We start from the raw sequence: 22,873 nt of genomic DNA on the forward strand, positions 1-22,873 counted from the left end.
ACTCCATCGACCAGATATCTCCGGACGACTTGTGAAATGGGCCGTAGAGCTGAGCGAGTTCGACATCCAGTACGCTCCAAGGCCAGCCATCAAGGCGCAAGTTCTGGCAGATTTCGTAGCAGAGTGCACCGTCCCCCAGCAAGTCGCCGACCCTGAAACGGTACAACTCCCAGTTGCAGAGAAAGCGGTTCCTGACGAATGCATAGCAGAAACTCAGACAGAAATCTTGCAACCGCTGGCAGAGCAGGACTCCATGACCAGCACACCAACTTGGGAAGTATATGTCGACGGTTCTTCAAATAAAAACGGCTGTGGAGCAGGCCTCATCCTCACTGGGCCTGAGGGGTTCACTGCGGATTATGCTCTGAGATTCGGATTCCGCGCGTCTAACAATGAGGCAGAATATGAAGCCCTCCTTGCCGGAATGAACCTAGCAATTCAGACAGGCGCCCGGAAATTAAAAGCATACTGCGACTCACAGCTGGTAGCAAATCAGATCCAAGGGGTCTACGAAGCACGAGATGAGCGTATGGTTAAGTATCTTGCCAAGGTTCATCAGCTCTCCAGTCGGTTTGCCAGTTTCGAGGTCATCAGGGTACCACGAACGGAAAATGCCAAAGCAGATGTACTGTCGAAGCTGGCTGCCTCTGGGTACACCACTCTTGGAAGAATATGTATGGAATTCCTACAAAGATCTAGCATCGAAAGAGAAGCCGCAGAAATAATGCAGGTGGAGAACGAGCCGTGCTGGATGGACGAGATCATTCACTACTTACGGGACGAAAAGCTTCCCGAAGATAAGAAGGAAGCCCGTAAGGTGATACAGAGAGCGGCCCGATTCTCCCTCAGCAGTGACATTTTGTATAAAAGGTCCTACACTCTCCCGTACCTTAAGTGTCTGGGACCAAGCGACGCTGCGTACGCATTGCAAGAGACTCATGAAGGAATCTGTGGAGAACATCTGGGGGGCAAAGCCCTGGCAATCAAGGTACTCCTCAGAGGATTGTATTGGCCCACCATACGACAAGACGCGCTGAATCTGGTTAAAAAGTGCGAGAGGTGCCAGAAATTCTCCCCCACCATCCACCAGCCTGCTGTGGCGATGGCTCCGATTATCAGTCCACTCCCTTTTGCAGTATGGGGGATGGACATTCTGGGTCCTTTTCCACCGGCTTCCGGAAAGCGCATATTCGTAGTAGTGGCAATCGACTACTTCACCAAGTGGGTGGAGGCAGAACCTCTAGCCCAGATCACTGAGCAGAATATACAGAATTTCTTCTGGAAGGCAGTGGTCTGCAGATTTGGGATTCCCCGTGCCTTAATCACAGATAACGGCAAACAGTTCGACTGCCGGAACTTTCGGAAGTTCTGCTCTGACCTAAAGATTGAACAGAGATTCACTTCGGTAGCTCACCCCCAGACCAATGGGCAAACGGAAGTAACCAATAGGATCTTGCTTCAAGGGATAAAGAAAAGGCTGGATGAAAAGGCTGGCCGGTGGGCAGATGAGCTCTACCATGTTCTGTGGGCTTACCGCACCACTCCTCGCACGACGACTGGTGAATCACCATTCAACCTCTCTTTTGGAACTGAAGCTGTGATACCTGTTGATATAGGCACCCCATCTCCCAGAGTCATCAGTTTCCATGAGCAACTGAACAGCGACGGACTCCGCGCCAACCTCGACTTACTAGAAGAAATCCGGGAGGAATCTCGAATCCGGGTCGCCGCTTATAAGCAGAAGGTGTCGAATTATCACGACTCCAAAATCCGCCCCAGAGAATTCAGGACAGGGGATCTGGTCCTAAGAAAGGCAGCCGTCTCCCAGCCGACGAAAGTAGGGAAACTTTCCCCAACTTGGGAGGGACCCTACCGAGTGAAGGAAGTTATCCGGCCAGGAAGCTACAGGCTAGAGACACTGGAGGAGCACCTATTACCTCATGCATGGAACTCCAAAAACCTCAGGAAATATTATCAGTAGTCGAACTATCCGGCATGAAAAGGTGATCTTGTAAAGTTGTATATTTGTATATTTGTTGTTATGAATAAATAATCTTCTTGCAAATTCAGTGTCATTTTTATATCCGGAAACCCAGTTCTTAAACTCGGGTACGCACTGGAAACCCAGTTCTCAAACTCGGGTACGCACTGGAAACCCAGTTCTTAAACTCGGGTACGCACTGGAAACCCAGTTCTCAAACTCGGGTACGCACTGGAAACCCAGTTCTTAAACTCGGGTACGCACTGGAAACCCAGTTCTCAAACTCGGGTACGCACTGGAAACCCAGTTCTTAAACTTGGGTACGCACTGGAAACCCAGTTCACAAAACTTGGGTACGCACTGGAAACCCAGTTCACAAAACTTGGGTACGCACTGGAAACCCAGTTCACAAAACTTGGGTACGCACTGGAAACCCAGTTCTAAAACTTGGGTACACACTGGAAACCCAGTTCTTAAACTTGGGTACGCACTGGAAACCCAGTTCTTAAACTCGGGTACGCACTGGAAACCCAGTTCTCAAACTCGGGTACGCACTGGAAACCCAGTTCTCAAACTCGGGTACGCACTGGAAACCCAGTTCTCAAACTCGGGTACGCACTGGAAACCCAGTTCTCAAACTCGGGTACGCACTGGAAACCCAGTTCTCAAACTCGGGTACGCACTGGAAACCCAGTTCTTAAACTTGGGTACGCACTGGAAACCCAGTTCACAAAACTTGGGTACTTGTTAAAAGACCAGTTTGTCGCAATTCGACCATCAACGGCTTCACTCACAGGTTATCAAAATAAAAGACAAAGTCAAGCAAATTACTCAGCTGAGAAGTATCAGAGACAGACAAATTTCATTGATCAGGATATGTGGGGCCTCGAGGGCCATTACAAAATTCACTTTAAACATGCTGGTAAGAGCTGTAGGGTCTCAAGGACCATTACAAAAAGAGGTCACAACAAAACAAAAAAAGAAAAATAAAATCTAAGCATCTGGAAGAGAGGGGATGTCAGCAGGAGTATCAGCAGGAGTATCTGGCTCCTCATCAGTAATCTTCGGCCTGGCAGGGAGAGTCATGTTCTGCATCAACAGATTTGGATTGCAGGCCTGGAGCTCCTGGAGGCAGTCGTAGTATCCAAGACTGTAAGCCTCGCTCGACAGGCTGAAAAGTTCAGCCTCCTTTGCCTCTGTGGCCTCTTTTACTGCCTTCTCCTGTCTGTCAGTGGCCCTTCCTCTTTGAGCCTCCATGGCTTCAGCAGCCTTGGCCAGTTTCCTCTTCTCTGCGGCCAGATCTTCTTTTAACAACTTCCTCTCCTCCTCTATTCGCCCGATGCTCGTTTGAAGCTCCTGCACCTCAACGGCCAACTTTCCGTTCACCTCTTCAGATGAAGTAATGGCTTGGGAGAAGCTCTTACTCTTCTCCTTGAGGTCATTATAGTATAGCAAGATCTGAAGAAAGAACAGAAAGAAACAGGCATCAGTATGGTGAAAGAAAGAAATGAGCAGAAAGTTAGCAAATCGAAGCACTACTTCCTTACCTGGTAAGCGGAGGACAACACGGCCTCCTCTCCTGTAGCTGGCGGCTCGTAAAGGACCTGTTGCTTGTCCTTCTGCAGCAAACACTTGCTCATAAGCTCTGCTGCTACCCGGCTCTCGCCTAAGGCAGTGTCATCCTTCAGAACGGCCCAATTGGGTCGAAAGACTTGCTCACTAATCCCCGCAGGAGGGCGAGCCCCAGAACCGGCTCCGGTAGAAGCACCACCGGACTTAGAAGAGCCACCGCCCTGAGCAAAGGGGCCTATTAGCTTCACCTTAGTCTTGGGCTTCTGGGATGGGGGAGGAATGCCCTGCGACGGGGCCGGACTCCCCAGCACAGTCGCTTTTCTCTTCTGGCGCTCCTGCTGCGCCTGTTGAGCACCTTCTTGTGCCCGCGGCTGAGCTCCCTGCCTGATTTTCTCGACGGTTGATTGTTTCTTCATCTCTGCATGACAAATGAGCAGCCAACGGTCAGAAGCAAGTATATAAAAAATAAAAACAGATTGCATAGACAAGTCTAGCTACATACGTCCTGGAGTCGCGGCACTCACGCCTAGCCCGACCAGAATCGCCTCTTCGGAAAACTCCTTACAACGGATGAGGCCCGATTGCTCGATCTCCTTCCGCATCAAGGCGAATGTTATCCTGTCCTCACCTTCGAGGAGCGGCTTTCGACTCAGTTTTGAGGTATCTGGAGTGTCCCACACTAGAGGGACGGACCAGGGCTCACTGGCCTCCTGATCCACAACATAGAAGAATCTATTCTTCCACGAGTGAATCGACGAAGGAATGCCAGTGATTATCTTCCGTTCAGGGCGCTGGCTAATGTAGATCCAGCCCCCTTCTTTATGCTTCTTCAGGTGTGCACAAGCACGGAACAGTGACAAAGTCACACTCCTCTCTAACCGACCGTGGACGAGGTATAAAAACCCAACTAATAATCTCCATGAGTTCGGAGCTACCTGGGCCGGGGCTAGTCCGTAGTAACGTAGCACCGCTGAGAAAAAGGGGTGCAACGGAAATCGGAGTCCTGCCCTCAGTGACTCCTCATAAATACAGAGATCCTGGCTCTCGTTGCAGGCTCTGTCTCCCTCTATAGCTGCCCTCAGTTCAAATCTCGGGGGCACGCAGTATTTATCCCTGATATCTCCCAGCATAGACCTGGTGAGGTAGTTCTCCTCGACTAGAGCTCGCAAGTTGTATTTTGGATCGGCATCCATCCGCGCTCTAGCGATCACCTCCACCGCCCGGCCAGGACGGAATGTTGTGGACGCTTCATTAACGTCGCTCTCAACACTCCCTCCTGCTTGCGGGAGACTGCCAGTCAAGGGAGGAGTGGCATTCAGGTCTAAGATCACTTCATCCCTATCCCCTCCATCGTCACTATCTACAAGGTCTATCCTATCAGACGGACTAGCCAAAAAAGGCTCCTGAGGCATCCTAAAATCCGAAATACTGCTAGTGGAGGACCCCGTACCGGACTCGGAAGTGGAAGTACTACCAGACATAGTAAAAGGAAGGGCTGAGAGGAATACCGGTGAGTGGAGCCCTTAAACTGATCTTGGGACGCGACTGCGAACTGCGAACTGCGAACTGCGATCTGCAATCTACGAACTGCGAGCTGCGAACTGAGAAGTTGAAACTCCCAGAGCAAGAAGAGGAAAAAGATGAAGGGTAAAAAGTAAAAAGTGAAGGGGGGTAAACCTCCTTATATAGTTTTTTCAGAGGCGGTGGGGTAATAAATGCGATGCACGCATCTCGAGGCCATCCGGGTTGCGCCACGTGTCCCCTATTTATGACGGACACATTCTCCCACCATCAATACGATCAAGCACGCGCGTAAACATTCACGTCCCAAAGATGGATCTCCGCACTCCGCACTCCGCACTCCGCACTCCGCACTCCGCACTCCGCACTCCGCACTCCGCACTCCGCACTCCGAACTCCGCATTCAGTCCGGAAAAAACCGTACTGGATATAACGCGTTCTCACAAGACGACAAAAATCAGTCCGGTCCGCACCGAACTGGCCGCTAGAAGACAAAATTCAGTCCGGAAAAAACCGTACTGGATATAACGCGTTCTCACAAGACGACAAAAACCAGTCCGGTTGAAGCCGTACTCCGGACTGCGAACTCCCAACTCCGGACTCCGGACTGCGAACTCCGGACTGGATATTTGACTCTGTGTTGCGCCAGGAGCCAGTCCGGTTGAAGCCGTACTCCGGACTGCGAACTCCCAACTCCGGACTCCGGACTGCGAACTCCGGACTGGGTATTTGACTCTGTGTTGCGCCAGGAGCCAGTCCGGTTGAAGCGGTACTCCGGACTGCGAACTCCCAACTCCGGACTCCGGACTGCGAACTCCGGACTGGGTATTTGACTCTGTGTTGCGCCAGGAGCCAGTCCGGTTGAAGCCGTACTCCGGACTGCGAACTCCCAACTCCGGACTCCGGACTGCGAACTCCGGACTGGGTATTTGACTCTGTGTTGCGCCAGGAGCCAGTCCGGTTGAAGTCGTACTCCGGACGCCGGACTGCGAACTCCGAACTCCTAAATCCGGACTGCGAACTCCGGACTCCGTGCTAAATTCTTCGATTCACCCCCGAACAACGTCTCCCCATCCAGAAAAACGAGTGATCACACTTTCCCAAGTCCTTCAATGACTTGGAAAACTGGGGGGCAACTGATAGGGTGTGAAAACACCAGCCTCTCACAGGCTGCCACCTGTCCCAGAGTAGGTGAGACCCAGCCTCTCACAGGCTGCCACCTGTCCCAGAGCAGGTGAGATCCAGCCTCTCACAGGCTGCCACCTGTCCCAAAGTAGGTGAGACTCAGCCTCTCACAGGCTGCCACCTGTCCCAGAGCAGGTGAGATCCAGCCTCTCACAGGCTGCCACCTGTCCCAAAGTAGGTGAGACTCAGCCTCTCACAGGCTGCCACCTGTCCCAGAGTAGGTGAGACTCAGCCTCTCACAGGCTGCCACCTGTTCAGAGTAGGTGAGATCCAGCCTCTCACAAGCCGCCACCTGTCCTGGACACCTGTCCAGGACACCTCAACAGATCTTCCCTATAAATAGGGGACTAAAGCTCAGACTCATGGGTAATGCTAAAAACCCTCTTCTCCCTAAAAACTCTGACTTCCCTTCACTCTTGCTCATACTGACTTGAGTGTCGAAGGACCTGTCCGGAGTAAAATCCGGTCTGGTCTTCTGACCTCGTTTGCCTTGTGCAGGACTAAGCACTCACCACAGGACTCATACTCATCCTCCCTCGTCACTCGCTCTCAGTTCTTACGCCACTGCTGTACCTGTTACCGATTTTCGGTCTAACACACCCTTTTTTGCAAGGGCGCCTGTGAATCTAGCACTTCTCTCATTTTATTATTATTATTCTACTAGCAAGATGAACAAAAATGAGCATGACTGAGCTAACGTTGATCAGGTAGGGTGTCCGAACTATCCTAGAATCGATGTTGATATCTAATTTACAAGATTGATGAAGGTAAAAAGCAATGAGTTGATGAAGAACAGAGTGGAGCAAGGGCAATGAATAGATCTGTACAATGATATGATTCTGTTTGGGTTGCAAGAAGAAAGCTTTTCTGAGGAAATTTAGGTGGAAATGATATGATTATGTTTAATTTAGAGAGATGATCATAAAAATTGAATAAGGTCGGTGGTGGTTTTAACTATTTGAAAAGGATAAAGAATTGTTCAAACTTCCAAGTTACAGCTAGCATTTCTTATTAGAATCTAGAAGAGACTTTTTTTAAAAAACTTTTTCTACAGCATTTCTTATTAAAAGCAGAGATGGGGGTGTGTGTTACTTATCAAAACAGTGGCGTGAGAATTATAAACTTATAACCTTTCTTCTAAATTAATCATCACCTGCTCTCATGCATTATGGTTAGTAAGTATGACGAATTTGGGAACGCAGATGATGGATGGTCAATCGGTCATGGTCACGTGCCAATCATGGGTTTAGTGATAGCCAGCTAATTCCTTCCACGCGGCGTCTTTCAGTGGCTAGACGGATGCTTCAGTCCAGGGAGCCTAACCATACCATAATCCTTTTTTTAAAGGGACACGTGGCACAAAGTAAACGGGTCTTTTACGGGACCACTTACTGAGCTTCCCAAATTGACACGTCGCACTTGACGTCACTATTAAAATTCCTCACTCACATGTTCCGATTCTTTTTGTCCTCTATTCGTACGTGGCAGCCGCCCTTCCCTTTGTCCTCCTCTTTTTTTCTCAACTACATTTCCGCTCTCATTTTTTTGAAAAGGTGCGTAAATGACTAAATGCACTGCCTTTTGCAATGCGCCAATCACACCAATGAAATGGCTTTTTGAAAGCAATGGGACTTCTTTCATATCATAGTAATTTTCAAAAAATACATTGGGCATGCTTCTTTGGATAATCATCTCCGTAGGATCATCCTAACCCACCGATCTAATCAGAGAGTTAGGATCGTCATATGTAAATGATTTTTTGTTGGAATCATCCTATGAATGTAGTTATCGGTACATAGTTTAGGGTTGTGGAGTTAGTTATTTGTGGTGTGTCACTCCCTCTTGCTTTTATTTATGTAGTAGTAATTCGATGAAGTAAGAGAAAAAAAATATTACAGCAACAGAACAAGCTTTCTTTTGGAGAGTACGTTATGCCTCCTCTCGAATTGATGCGTTAGGAGGTCTAGTTGCCTCAAATCAATCTCTTTTCTATCTTTCTGTTTTGTTTATTTCTCTTACAGCCAATTAGGCACGTAAAATGGGCCCCAATGAGCTTTTTGAAAAAAATATTAGACTTCACACTTCCACACACCATAAAATATCTCTATCTTAGACTAATTTTTAGTAAATTTAATGGGCTTGTTTTAGGGAAATGAAATCCGGACTCCCCCGTGCTAATAAAGGCTCCACTTTTTAATTTACACTTTTCTATTTTGCTACAAAAAAAAAAAAACTATTATAATTCTCAAAATTATATTAACTGCCGACAAAATGTAGGTTTGCAACTCGGGTTGGGCGGGTTGGGTTTCCCAAAATCGTACCCTACTCGAGAATTATTTCGGGTCATGTTGGGTCTAATTCTTTATAGGAAAACCCAAGATTCGAAAACCCGACCCTACCCAAGATAGTTTTTCGGGTTGGTTAGGTTTTCATTTCTTAAGCGTAGGTAGGACTGTCAATCGGGATGGACAAGCTCGAAGCCCGCCCGTTCGGCCCGCTAAAAGCCCGCCCATAATTAAAATGAGAACAAGCCAAACCAAGCTTGGTCAAAAGTTGAAGCTCGAACTCTAATTTGGGCTGAGCTTGATCAAGGGTCGTCCAGCCCGTTATAGGCCCGGGCCCGATAATATATTTACTATATAATTTTTAAAGACTTTTTATGCCCTTAAAAATCAGTAGATATTAATTTAATAGGTTACTTAAACATTAATATCCTATAGGCTATAGTTCGACATTAAACAGCCCACAACCCACTCCATATGAACGGTTTGGATCATCATATCCTATAGGCTATAGTTCGACCTCAGATTTATTAAATAAATAAGACAAAATCTGGCAAAAAAATCAATCGGTGTGGCTTTTCTCACATCCCAAAGCCAACAAGTTTAATGGCTTTCTATGAAATTGGCTTTTCTATACTTGGCTTAGTCTTTTCTCGTGTAGAAAATTAGAGGTGATGGGCAAGCCCGAACTCGGCCCAAAGCCCGTTGTGGAGTTTGGGCTGAGTTTGGGCAAGCAAATTTCTAATTTAGTCAGGCCCGAAGCCCGTTGTGTAGACATGGGCTGAGCTTGAGCACCTCAGGCCAGCCCAAGCTCGGCCCGATTGACAGTCCTAAGCATAGGATAGTGACTACTTTTATAGACTGTAGAAAAGAAAAACATATCTTCACACCAAAAAACTCTAAATTTATGTCAACATGTATAAATTTAAGGACAATATTTTCAAATAACAGACATTATCACCTCAATGAAAACAACTGTATAAATATATTGAAAAATAATTTGGTATGTTATTTAAGAGATATTTAAGAAAGTCACAGTACACCCATATGAGTCGGGTCGGTTTTTGGGTTTCGATTTTTTTTAAACCCCGCCTTACTTACTTAAGATTGTGCCGAGTTTTCTAATTTAAATTCTAATCCTACCCAAGACCCATGATTTCTAAACCCGTCCCATGTTTTTTTAAAGTCGGGACGGGTAAATAAAGTGAACATAAAGTAAGGGATTGCAGATATCATTTATCATACTTCAATCCACATAGAATGAAGAATCACGGTGGAACATTACGCACACCCTTGTCGACGTTCATACGTAAGCAATGACAGGCGCAACTCATAGCTGATAAGGATCAAACTAGCTTTTGAAAGCCATCATATAAGGTGATTAGACCACACCTCGGCCAATAATCACAGGCCACGTGTCAGCATCGATTCCTTCTCAAATTCCTGTAATTTAATACTATTTATTTAATCTAAGGTTGCGGCTGAAAGCTTGAAATTAGTGAGGAAAACAAGAGTCGTAGGTCTTGGTTTCAATTACTGACTGCTTTCAAAAGCACATGATGAGAAAAAGAGATGAACTACAAAGAAGGAAAGGTAAAAATAAGAAAAGCCCAATTGGCTTACCTTTTTCTTTTCTTTTCTACGCAAATTTCTACCTCTCTCTCTCTCTCTCTCCCCCCACATTTTCAAATTCCCATGACCATTAAAGGGATAAAAACATATTTACCTACAATACATAAGTAAATAAGAAACACATAATTCGAGATGGAGCCAATAATTCACAATTGCAATAAATAAAAAACCAACATTCAAGGTGAAATAGGTACATGTCAAGTAAAAAAAAGGGGTCACTAAAAATAATCCCAAGTCACAATCTTCAAAAAAAGAAAAAAGAAAAAATAAATATAAGAAAAGAAGAATTAGCTTATCTTTCTTCCTTTTTCTTTACAAATTTCTACCTGTTTCTGTCCCATTTTCTCTTTGTCCCTTCTTTGTTTTTTTGTTTTTTTTTTTTCACTGCATCTATTTTCACATTTCTACATGGAAAATCAGATCTTCGTCCCTTATTCTTCCTCTGGCCAACCCCTTGTAGTATAAAAAAAATGTAGGCATAGCTCATAAATACACTAGAGAGGAGTGGGCGAGGGAAGAAAAGGGGGCCTATGTATCACTTCCCTTTCTACATAGCCTTTTTCCTCGTATCTGCATTTCTAAATACTGTTGCAGAACTGCTGCTGAAAACACCAAATATCCTCCATGATCCATGTATTCTCTGATATGTCCCCATCTAACCACCCCTTCTCCTCTACCAAACCATGGTTAAAGTAACCCAAGGGACTGATTAGGGATTCCTCAAATTGAAATGGGGCCGATTGGAAGTCGCTACTATTGGCCGGAAAAGTGTAATCCGTCAGGTCGGATACAGGGGAGACGACTTGCGTTGTGGTGGTGGTACTAGAATTCTCTGGTGTGAAATTCTTCTTATTCTGCGAATCCCCATCGAAGTCATACTTATTGAGAGAGTGAGATGCATGGTGAAGATGGGTATAGTATTCCAGTGGGGCCTTCTGATCGGCGGTCAAGTTAGGATGGCTGTTGCTATTGTTGCTGGTGTTGCCCGAACCGGTTGCTGCCGCCTGGATTTTTTCGGCCAGTCTCGGCATCCAGACATAACGCATAGAGTCTTTGAACATCTTGCTGTTCACATCACAGTGTAATTGTTTTGCGTGTTTTTGAACCCTCGTTCGCCAGTAATTTTTAATTTCATTATCTGTTCTTCCTGGTAGATGTTGAGCGATTTTCGACCATCTGACAACAATTAAATAGACGAAATTTTATCAGAGAAGAAGAGTTAGATGAAAAAAAGAGACCCTATTTGGATTGTAGGAATATGGAAAAGTTTGGAATGGAAAATATTTCTAAGGGGCGTTTGGATACGCGGATTTTAGAATCAAGGTTTTAGTTTAAAAACAGTGTAAAAGAGGGTTCATGATCAAGCTGTTGTATGCTGTCGTGACAGCGTTTCTTGGATTTTAAGTAAGAAATCCAGGGTTTAGAAATCTCTCCCACATTCTGAGATTCCTAAAACCTGGAAACATGGGACGATCTGCTGCTCTCCTGCTGTCGGAAAGAAGGGCGAAAAATCAGAAAACGATGGCCGGTCTCTTTCTTCTCTCATCTCCCATCTATAATTTTGAAGAAATTGAGGATTCGAAAATCCACATATCCAAACGACCCCTAGGATTTCTTACATATTTTTACTTACTAAAAAAGATGACATGAACCATTCCTAATCAATTTTTACTTAGAGAGACCTTCAATGAATGATAATATCACTTTAAAATAACTATAATCATATTATGGAAGGGAAAAATAATCCAAGAAATTTTTTTCTCTAAGAAATGTTTTTCTTGCAATCCAAACAGATCCAAACAGAGAGAGAGAGAGAGTTTTGATTTTTACCGGTTTCCCCAACGAGAATGGAGTTCAAGGATCAAGAGTTGTTCTTCTGGGGTGATATTTCCTCGCCTGACGTCAGGGCGTAAGTAATTTAGCCATCTTAGCCTGCAGCTCTTTCCGGTTCGTTTGAGACCTGTTTTTGAGAAATTTCTGGTTAAAATCTCTTATTGTGAAAGAAGAATTCTATAGGAAGAAAACCCATCTTGATGATTTCAGTAAAATTTTGGATAAATCTCTTTATTGAGGAGTTTAGGTAGATTCTGTTATGTATTTCTTCTGCTTTTCTTGTTTTTGACATGTTAATTAATATCCATTTGCAGAAAAAACCAAAACTTTAACTTCAATAAAATCCTCTGAAACTCACTTTATATGATTATTTCCTACAAAAGCTTTGCTTTTTTCATCAAAGTTCATTAAAGAAAAACCCAATAGAAATGATTTTCATTCAAATAATCATTTCAAGAAGCAACCCACTTCCTAACTATGCAAATCTCTTAGACAACCCCAAACTTTCACTCTTAATTTTAAAAATTCTAGTAGTAGGCTAATTGGTTCAAGTTGGAATTAGGTTTGGGTTTGAAATCTAGCATCATGAGAAAGAGTTTGGATGATCTTCATACCTGCGCATCGAGCGAGCGAGTTCCATCGCCCCTCGCCGTGAGTTGCAATGTAATTGACAAGGATGAGATCTTCTTCAATGGTCCATGGTCCTCTTCTCAAATCCATCTCTTCTTCACTTTGAGTTGCAAAGTTACAACCTCTCTCATTATTCTCCATTGCTTAAAAAATAGAGATTGATAGAGAAATTAGATAGATAGACAGATATAGATCGAGGAGAAAGGGAGATAGATTTGAATTATTATAGGGAAGAGAGAGGTGAGGTATTTATAGAGGGATGTTAATGAAGAGAAAAAAAGCATGTGAGAGAACACGCCGCAAAGAAGATTATATTAGTTAAAACGTGTCATTATAAGCAGCGTAAGAGAGTTTGAAGTTTGACTTTCTACCCTCTCTTTCCCTCAAAGCCGTTCCTTTTTCATTTTTTTTCTCCTTTTCTGCTTTCTTTAACAAATTTGCAGACACTACGTTGGGGTTCCACCCAAAAGCACATCGGATAAGTGGAATGGATGGGCATGGGTTATTAGGGAATGAGCACCCTCCCTCTAGTGGCTAGCTTGAGGGGTGAGACTGTCCAGGTTGGTGGAGGGGAGATTGTGATTCTATTTCACTTGGCCCGTTTAAGTGGGATGTGAGGGTTTTTCCATATACTTGGTGTAGAGACTTTGGAGGTTATATTATGGCTACATAAAAGGTTGGAGAGAATGGTTTTATCGGTGGATTTTACCATTGTGGCGGAGCACGTATATCCTTCTCTTTTTGTGGCCAACACACTGAATATGGGTCTATAGGTCTAAATTCTATTCTGATTTTCTACTGGGGCTGTTCATTTTGTGTATAGCAAGCCCGTGTTTATTTTTCATTGGACGGACTGTTGGATTAGTGATATAAAATACTTGGAATTATTTTCCTCTATGAAGGGTATTCTTAGAATGTGCTTATTATAAGTGATTAAAGAGGGTTTTATCTTTAGTGGTGGCTTTATTCTCAAAGCAGGCATTTAGGGCTTTTCTATTCAAGAAAAGAGGGTTTTTTTTCTCTCCAAGGGTTTTATTCTCCTTCTCTTGCAAGAGCTTTGATCCAAGGTTATTAGGTGTTTTTGGTATTTTCTGGCTTGTGAAGACATTGCCAAAAGAGTTGAGTTTGTTGCTTGGATTACAAGAAGAATGGTGTTGGTAGGGTTTTCACCATTGTTTGAGAGCTAAGGTTTTTCATTCTTGTTGTAATTTCCCATCATTGTTAGTGAATTTCTACTTCTCGGATTGCTAATGGGGTAAGTAAAGTGCCGAACTGCGTAAATCTCTTGTATATCTTGCTTCATTGTTTTCTTTCTTTATTTTACTACACAATTGATTTTTTGCACACACTCGTCTGGGCTAATTCTGTGGGTTACCGATGGCCATTTGTTATTGTTTGCTTTGAGTGGTTAGCGGTGATTGGAATTCTAGCAGTGCCGCAAAACAGACTTGCTAACCTATGTTGATGTTCATGTAGTATATATAGTATCTTGGTAAAAGTATTACTATCTTGGTAAACGTATTACTAGAACAAAATTGATGAACTGTGGACTAGAAAATTCCAAAGATAAAACTCTTTCCAGACGGATAACCAACCCCGAGAAGAGCATATCCAAGAATTTCTGTCTAGCACAATTTGCCATTGTTGATATAGATCACATGATTCTTATGGCTAGGATCTGTCCTATGCTTGAAATGGTGGTTTTTCTGTTGGCCCAACCAATGGTAGAGTATACACCGAATATTCCATTATGTGACGCAAGTTATTGGATCAATTCCTATTTTCTGTTCACCATGGTGATAGCAAGTTGGTGTTTATTTCATCTTTTCGTAGACTTCTTCCTATCCTCTGTTTACATAGACCTATATCCTTGGATTAAAATATTATTAGAACAAAAATGTGTTACATATTGTTAGGACCCAAGTAGAAGTCACCCTTAAAAGCCACTCGTAATGTGGAAGGTGCCCCAAGCCCTTAACGAGCCCATCCACATCTCTTTCACTTTCCCGATGTGGGATCTTTGCTTTCGCCCAGCAGGATAGCCAGTCACAATAGCAACTTGACCCAGGATTGCTATCCCCTTATTGAATAGTCAGCAGTATGCATAATCCTCAGCTCAATCAGGAATCTTTTCTTTCGCCCAGCAGGATAGCCAGTCACAATAGCAACTTGACCCAGGATTGCTATCCCCTTATTGAATAGTCAGCAGTATGCATAATCCTCAGCTCAATCAGGACCGCACATGCAGTGTGTACCTAATTGGCATGTGCGGTCCTGATTGAGCAAATCTCGATTGCAAATGTGAGAAATCCAAATCTAAATCTTGTGGGTATCCAAACGTGGCCATATTGGATCCACTGCCAAATGTAGGGTGAATGGTCTATGAAAATTGTTGTCAATCACAGATCCGGCCTACTGTGTTAGGTCTCTCACCTTCATAATTGGATGATTCTAAACCTTTGATCAAGTATAATGAAAAGGAATGAGATTTTGGATATGAGCGTGTTCGGAGAGGCAGACCGGTTAACTCATGATGGAGTGGAAAAACAAAAAAAAAAACAGTAGAATGAAAAGGATGTCGTGTAACATGTTTTTAAGTCATTAATTTTTGTACGCCTCAATCTTGTGAATGTGATGACTTATCAGCACATATGCCACATGTTTACTCACTCATGCTCGCTTTCATTTCTCAAGATGAGATATTTTTGCAGATAAAATGATTGTTGAATTTCTCCATACTAAACCTAGCCATGTTTTTTCTTTGAAAATGATATTTCCAACCCTGTTTTTGGTTGGTAAGCTGAGATGGAAGCTGCGACCTCAATGTAATGTTAAGAAACAAAGCCTCAACGTACGATTGAACTAGAGGCCCTACCCCTCATATTTCCAACCTTTTTTCTCAACATTTCCATCCCTTTTCTCAATTTCTAGTGCTTGTTTTGAGATAAAATGATATAGGGATTTGGTAGAGTCCTAATAAGACGGGATCGAAAGTTGGGTTGGCATTTCCTGGAGGTGGGTTAGGATTGAGGCGAGCTGGACATTTTGCAAATTAAATCCATGCCACTTATTCAAAAGCTAAGTGAAATGGCGGTCGGTTTTCTTGGTCAAAAGCAGATTCAGGTTTTGAGGGCCTTGCTTTCTACCTTCATTTCCAAGGATGGTGCTGAGAAGAAAAACATCTCTATCCCTACTCCCCGTAGCGTCTTTGACTCAAACTCAGTTTTTTTAGTTTTTTGTAGGGGGAATTGATTTATTGGCTCCTTTTATTACCTGCAGGGCCACTCCCTTCTATTCTAGTGTAAAAAACGTGGTCATAAATACACTACTATAGGGGGCTGGCTCAGGTAAGAAAAGGGGCAAATATATATCTTCCCCTTAATTTTATTTGCTTGCTCTTGTGCTATTTTATTCCTCTCTGAGGTTCTCATTTCTCTGCCGTATAAAACTATTCAATTTCCAATCGTCCTTATCGTGAAAGAAGCTTCAAAAGGAGTATTCTAATATGCAAACAGTCGCCAAAGGATGCATTAGCCATTAGAAGCACGCGTTTCAACAAACAACCAAATTCAATCCATGTTTTCCAATGTGTAAAACAGAGAGAGCTCCCATGGTAGTAGGCTAATAGAAGAGATTTGGTGTATAATAAGCTCATCAATGCCGTTGGTGGCTACTCTCGAATTCAATCCACACTCTTTAATTTTGAAAGAAAATGAGGCTACGATGATATACGAGAAATTATATGATGCCCGACCGTCAAGTCACATGAAGGTGGTACTTCAACAGTGCCACCCTTGATATTTGAGCCGAGAGCAGCATCTGAAAAGGTGGGCTGCTGTTGGATCAAATATCAAGGGCGGTACCGTTTTGGTGGGGCACCATATAAAAACTCATGATATACATCCAAATTTGATGTATGATGGATGTGGGTATTAATCCCGGCAGCCCAATTGATTGGTTGGGTTTTGGCTCAGGATATGACCCAAAATTTGTATTGGGAGGGGGTGGTGCGCATGATCAATGGATTCTTCTGTAACAATTAACCTAAAATCAAAAGATGTAGACCGTGCAATCCATGGATCGTTGCCAAAAATTAGTCTGGATTTGATTATTTCAAAACAAAGAACATAAACATGGATCAAATGACGAAAGCATGCAGTAAAGAAAATTATGAGACTAGATGGTCTAAATTGAGTTTCCAAATGTACACGAAAGCATGAAAAAACCAGAGTCAAAACTTTTTAGATAAATAGACGGTGGCTCAGATTTGCCACGTGGGCGGTCCAGAATAAGATCCAAAGCCGAAACTCCCTGGCAGTCGGCATAGCATTTGACACAGTCTAAGCAATGAAATCAAGTGCATTTTTAATACAGTTTGAACTCTTTGTTTAAACATATGTAATCTTTGTCTCTTTGTCTCACCTCATTATGATTATGCTGCTCTCTAACTCTGCGATATATGTTATTTTATATGTGCATGTTGTGCCACCACTCCGCAAGTTTCATGAATCATGATAACCTTATTTACCTTTTTTTAATTATATGATGCTTCTACGGATGGGGACTGCCCAAATCTCTCTCATTCCCTTTCTTTTAATATTTCCACCCTTTCAAAATTACCTGGGGAAAAAAAGATTAAAAATCCAATTCAGCTATGACCCACCAAGATTGATTGCCATGTGCACAATTTAGATGGTCGAGATTCAATTTCTGAATAATTTATTGTATTTTGTAAAATGAACCATGGATTATACGCTCCAAATCGTACCTAAATGTACTCAAAACCATCCAAAAACCGACGGTCTAATTTTTCCAGAAATAGACTGTTGCCCACCAAATCAATGGCTCACATTTACCACATGGGTAGTCCCGAAACCGATCCAGAGCCGAAACTCTTGGAAGTCGGCATGGCATTTTCCTTAGTTTAAACACTGAGCTCCAGTGCAATGTTCTTGCACTTCGATATTTTGGTTTTAAAATATGTAATCTTTGTCTCTTTTCGTCCTCGCAAGTAGTAATGTAAACGTGATTGTGTTGGTCGTATGTTATATTATATACATAAAACTTCGGTATATGTTATTTTATTTGCGCATGTTTTGCCAGCACTAGGCAAGTTTCATGATAAGCTTACCCAGCTTGTTTAATTATTTGATGCTTGTATGGATGGGGATTGCTCACATCTATCACATTCCTTCTGTTTTGTTCTGTGTACCTTTTCTAGTTCATCTCCCTTGTACAAGGGGAGGAAGATGTGTGCCCCCGATGTGGAGCCACGTGGCAGGTTCGCTTGCGTGGCAGGGCAACACATCTCAGCCTGATAAGTGGTGACGTTGACACTTGTAATGGAAAGATACGTACCCAGAGAGCGATCCAATTGAGTTAGTGATCTATGAAGGGTCTAATCTGTGACTTTTTTGAGTCGTTGGAATAGCTTATTTGGTTAATGACTCATTCTCTTATCGGATGGCAATTCACCGATCTAGGGTCCAACTGCAATTGTTTGTGTGGCCTTTGATTCGCATTGTGTTAGGAAAACATGTGTCAAAAGTCCGAAGAAAAGAGGGAAGAAGATCGAGGAAGAGGTAGAAGATCACAAAAGTGTAGGGGGGTCTCTTGAATCTTCAGATCTCCAAGATTACGTTTTCATGTTGGTGACTTCCCAACATAGCTATCAGGGTGTTATTTTGGAGACTGTTACACTTTCTTCGTGACGAAGTGCGTCACTTTCGTCACCCAGGAATTAGCCTTTCACTTTCTGTAAGATTAATCTCACTAAAACACATGTTTTTTAATCTCATCCCTTTCACAAAAAAGTGAAAAGGCTGATTTCTGGGTGATGCACATATATAGTCGTGACCGAGGTGAAAATAAGGAATAAGGAATTAAACTCAACAATCTATTCCGATTCCCTTGTAAGTAGAATGGAAAAATAAAAATTTTAAAAATCGAAAAAAAAAAAAAAAAATCATTCTAACAGGCGTAATCAGAATACCATCTCTTGGGACAGAAAACAAATTCCGACATTTCCTCCCTTCAATTCTAAACCAATGTCATTTCTGCCGTCCTGATTCCGTTCATTTTTTAAACCAAAGGGTGGAATTGTAATTGGATTTTGATTCTGATTCTTGATTCCAGTAATCCAAATGCACCCTTAGGTGTATGCATTTAGGGCCTCTTTGGAAATCTATAAAACTTGTTTGAATATAATCTTATATACGTACAAAAGGTTTCGGAGTTGAATATGACTGTTTGGAAGTAATATTTATAATAATTACAGAAATAAAGATCAAATTTGATGTCATCCAAACAAGCCCTTAATAATCAATATATGCTTAGTAGATTTTTATTACTATTATTAGTAATTTTATGATGGTAACGGAGATGATGCACATGATGAAGATGATGATAGCAATGGTTATGAGGAAGTATAGTGAAAGTGAAAAGACAATAGATAGTGATGTATGCATACAAATCAAAAGAGAAAGGAATGGAAGATAAGAATTAAGAGAGGAATATATTATAGAAAAATGAGATGGGGTTGTCTAGATACATTGCCATTTACAATGCTTCAACTTCACTTTTTAAAAAGGGTCTACCTCCTTAAGAATTTTCTATTTAAGGTCGTCAAAAATCAAGGGTTTAACTACTAAAGCCAAGTTTAAAATAGTAAATGTAGTGGCGTGGCGTCTAGCTTACGCACTCAATAGACCACGAGGCACAATGGTGTACATAGTTTCGTGGGACTCTAGGCATACAAAATCTCCTGTTTTAGAGTCATTTAAAATAATAAAATTTACATATCCATTTCTAAGTTAAAAAATGGGTTTATTTTACGTTGAAAGAAACACAACTTTATACGCAATATACGAGTCGATTTGATACAATGCGGCATGACGAAATTGCCACGTTTTAGAGACTAGTTGGTGACGTATGACATGTTTGGTCTGCACTTTGTGAGATGGAGCTTGACAGTGGATGCCTTGTCCACTTTTACATGAAGATAATATCCAAACAACTAATGGCACACAGAGGAGAAGAAAGTAAGCTAAATTTTCTCGTGATTGGACATGATTTGACATTTTCTGCCGTTTACTCGTTTTCTCGGAAAAGCAGAATTACACAGACGTGGAAAACCAACTTTCTTGCACTCCCCTCTAAATTTCTCACCAAAAGGATGAGAAAATCACTTTCCTGAGAAAACCACTTTACCTGCGTACTTTCTTTTCCTTTCTCGGCCGACTGAACAACGGAATTTTCTCACAGTTTCTTTCCTTTCTTTTCCAATTTTCCACGTCAGATTCTTTTCTTGCAGCTAGAAAATAAGTGAACAGAGCCTGAGGGAATGTTTGGTAACCATGAAAAAGTATTTCTTGTAATATTTGTTTAATGTAAGAGGGGAGTGAGGAGGTGAGAGAGCGAGATGGATTTGAGGGGGATGGTGAGTGAGGAGAACATTGGATGGGGTTGGAAAATCTGGAAAACAGAAATCCTATTTTAAACACGGAATTTCTTTTCTTTGTTTACCAACCCAACCAGGGTGATTATATAAGTACATCCTTCTATTAGATTCGGTTGTAGGTTGTGATCCCTTTTTTTACTACAATGCCTTTGACAATGATTTTTGAATTTCTAATGAGATTTACATATAGGGAATTGCTAACATCCATCGCAATAGGCATTTCGCGGCTGGTCTGTCGCATGTTAGACCATTCACAAGGTGGTTGGTCTGACATGCGACAGACCAGCCACGAAATGGTTTTTTGCGATGAACCCTAGCAAATCCCATATAAGAGAAATTGACAAATTATTCATTAAATTCTTTTTAATTAACAAATTTTCAATTTAATTTGAAAAATGTAAGAAATTTTAATTATTTAGAATTTTCTTTTAAATTCAAAATGCACACAAAAAATTAGAGAATTTTCAATTATGAGGAGAATTTCTTATGGCGCACTAGACCCATTGATTGTACCAAGTTAAGCAGCACGCGGTATCATCACTTACCGTAGGAATGTTTGAAAGAAGTTGATCCTATGTTTGAAAGAAGTTGAAAATTGCTCTTTGGAGATTGGATAGATAAAAACGGCAGCATAGCCTACGTGGAGCAAACAATACCACATTCCATGCATTATTTTAAACATATACAGTAGCTTTTGTTTTGCGTGTGAGATCAAATTTCATGGTGAGGGAAAATGACCAAAAAAAAACTGTCTTTTTACTATTATTGAAAAAGCAGTGGGAAGTTGAAAATGAACAAAAAAGAGTGCTTTTCACTGTTCACCCATTTTTCATGACCGAATTGCCCTTCACCCCATTCGAATAAACAAATATTTTTTTTTTACTTTTGAAAGTTACGTCACATCTTTGCAATTGCATGTGATCATGTTAGCCATTTATGTTGACTTTCTGAGAGATTTACGGGAAAAGGGGAACAAAGTAGAAAAACTACGGTATTTTTTTTCCAAAAGAATACCAAAATATGACAATTACGAAAAAAACTACAAAGAAAATGCAAAAAAGTATGACAATTGCGGAAAACATGCCAAAAGAAAACCTGTTTCGCTTATCTACGGGCACCTGCGGGTCCACCCGGATCGGCCCATCAGGAGCCGGGTGGACCTGAGGGTCATTTTCAAATGGGTCACTCCGGACCCCGGAAAATACGAGCGGGCCGGGTCGACCCGCGGGTCCGGGTTACTTCTTGACAGGTCTAAAGCCGGTGAATCCCCTTCGACGAAGAAGAAAACATCTTCACCACGTCGGTGAATCCCCCGTTATTTGCACGCCGGTGAATCCTTCACTCCGCAAAAGCTTTATTCACGCAGTTGAACTGCTTTTGCATGCCGGTGAATCCCGTTAGAGATCAGCTGTCGTAGTTGAAGGAACTTGAAGTAGGTTGTATTCTCATTTTTTTTTAAGATATTTAACATATGCAAAACCCATTGAAGCAATAGGTTTTTCAGATGTGAGAGATTGAAAACACATTGCTCCATTTCTTTTCTCATCTTTCATTGTTTTTGCAAATCTTTTTTCATAGGGTTTTGTTAAACCAATTTCAACCACTATTTAGGATTTTGCTAAACTCATTTCAACCACTATTCTGTTAGGGTTTTGCTAAACTAATTTTCATCATTATTTTAGGGTTTTGTTAGGGTTTTCCAAAATCAGTTTTGAGTACTTAGGGTTTTTGAAATACAATTTCGAGTACTATTCCTTTATGGTTTTGATAGGGTTTTGCAAAAGCTTTGTTAAAAAATTTCTCTGTGAAGATTGAGTTCAATTAGTGGTTTGTAATGAGGAATTAGTGTTTGAAATCTGTTGTAGTGGTTGAGATGTGTTGAAATAGTGATTGAATTCTGTTTAACTGGTTGAAATTGGTCGAAATAGTAGTTGAAATCTTTTTTAGTGGTTGCAATTGGTTGAATTAGTGGTTGAAAACTGTTCTAGTTGTTGAAATAGTGGTTGAAATTTATTTTAATGATTGAAATTGGTTGAAATAGTGGTTGAAATCTATTTTAGTGGTTGAAATAGTAGTTGAAATCTGTACTCTGTACTTATTGTTTGAAATTGGCTTGAAATTTTGGTTGAATTTGGTTGAAATCTGTTTTAGTTGTTCAAAGTGTCTTCTTAGTTAGTGAAAGTGTCTTTTAGTTAGTTTTGCAAATCACACTGTTCTAGTAATGAATTAGTGGTTTAAATCTGTAAATTTAGGTTAAAACTGGTTGAAATAGTGGTTGGCATCTGTTTTAGTTGTTGAAATTGTTGACATAGTGGTTGAAATATGTTTTACTCGTTCGAAATTGATTGAAATAGTAGTTGAAATTTGTTTTAGTTGTTGAAATTGTTGACATATCGTTTGAAATCTGTTTTAGTGGTTGAAATTGGTTGAAATGGCTGAAATAGTGGCTGAAATCTGTTTTAGCTTTGGACTTCTGACAGGCTGATATTATTGCCATGAGAAGAACTCTTCTCGATGAATTCTTGGAGGGTGTGTATGGGCGTGTCAATGTATAAGACTTTGCCAACCTTGGGCTATTTGTTATTTTTTGAACCTATGGTTCATTGTTTGATGTAATTAAACTACTTATCTACGTTTTTTAATGTAAAGTTCAATTTTTTTCTTCTCACGCATATCAAATGCATCATAATTAGGAAATGTAACTGACCTTGCAAACGAATCACTTTGTATAATGTAATCCGGACAGAATTTAAAGTGTATTTTTTTTGTAAAAACACA

At 41.7% G+C, this 22,873-nt stretch overlaps 3 protein-coding genes across 3 annotated transcripts; 1 reads left to right on the plus strand and 2 right to left on the minus strand.

Annotated features, from left to right (window-relative positions):
• Positions 1 to 529: 529 nt before the first annotated feature.
• LOC143881237 (uncharacterized) lies at positions 530 to 1,658 on the plus strand. The gene is made up of 2 exons (XM_077384225.1): positions 530 to 817; positions 1,617 to 1,658. Exons 1-2 carry the CDS (start codon positions 530 to 532, stop codon positions 1,656 to 1,658), a joined length of 330 nt encoding a protein of 109 aa, XP_077240340.1.
• Positions 1,659 to 2,974: 1,316 nt separating this feature from the next.
• Positions 2,975 to 3,969, minus strand: LOC143881238 (uncharacterized). Its single transcript, XM_077384226.1, has 2 exons — positions 3,529 to 3,969; positions 2,975 to 3,439 (listed from the first exon to the last, which is right to left on the minus strand). The coding sequence occupies exons 1-2, from the start codon at positions 3,967 to 3,969 to the stop codon at positions 2,975 to 2,977; spliced, it is 906 nt and encodes a 301-aa protein (XP_077240341.1).
• A 6,337-nt stretch (positions 3,970 to 10,306) lies between these two features.
• Positions 10,307 to 12,869, minus strand: LOC143881325 (transcription factor MYB78-like). The gene is made up of 3 exons (XM_077384334.1): positions 12,621 to 12,869; positions 12,004 to 12,133; positions 10,307 to 11,349 (listed from the first exon to the last, which is right to left on the minus strand). The coding sequence occupies exons 1-3, from the start codon at positions 12,775 to 12,777 to the stop codon at positions 10,752 to 10,754; spliced, it is 885 nt and encodes a 294-aa protein (XP_077240449.1). The 5' UTR covers positions 12,778 to 12,869; the 3' UTR covers positions 10,307 to 10,751.
• Between the last annotated feature and the right edge of the window lie 10,004 nt (positions 12,870 to 22,873).

This window comes from Tasmannia lanceolata, unplaced genomic scaffold (assembly GCF_043159265.1).
Source record: "Tasmannia lanceolata isolate RefF3 unplaced genomic scaffold, GAP_Taslan_0.1 ptg000007l, whole genome shotgun sequence".
NCBI classification, from domain to species: domain Eukaryota; kingdom Viridiplantae; phylum Streptophyta; class Magnoliopsida; order Canellales; family Winteraceae; genus Tasmannia; species Tasmannia lanceolata.

Coding starts and splice junctions, on each gene's coding strand:
- LOC143881237 (XM_077384225.1), top strand. CDS start 530: ATGGTTAAGTATCTTGCCAAGGTTCATCAGCTCTCCAGTCGGTTTGCC. Junction 818..1,616: donor ATAAGAAGGAAGCCCGTAAG/GTGATACAGAGA, acceptor CTGTTGATATAG/GCACCCCATCTCCCAGAGTC.
- LOC143881325 (XM_077384334.1), bottom strand. CDS start 12,777: ATGGAGAATAATGAGAGAGGTTGTAACTTTGCAACTCAAAGTGAAGAA. Junction 12,134..12,620: donor CTCGCTCGCTCGATGCGCAG/GTATGAAGATCA, acceptor TCTCAAAAACAG/GTCTCAAACGAACCGGAAAG. Junction 11,350..12,003: donor CATTCTCGTTGGGGAAACCG/GTAAAAATCAAA, acceptor AATTGTTGTCAG/ATGGTCGAAAATCGCTCAAC.
- LOC143881238 (XM_077384226.1), bottom strand. CDS start 3,969: ATGAAGAAACAATCAACCGTCGAGAAAATCAGGCAGGGAGCTCAGCCG. Junction 3,440..3,528: donor TGTTGTCCTCCGCTTACCAG/GTAAGGAAGTAG, acceptor TTCTTTCTTCAG/ATCTTGCTATACTATAATGA.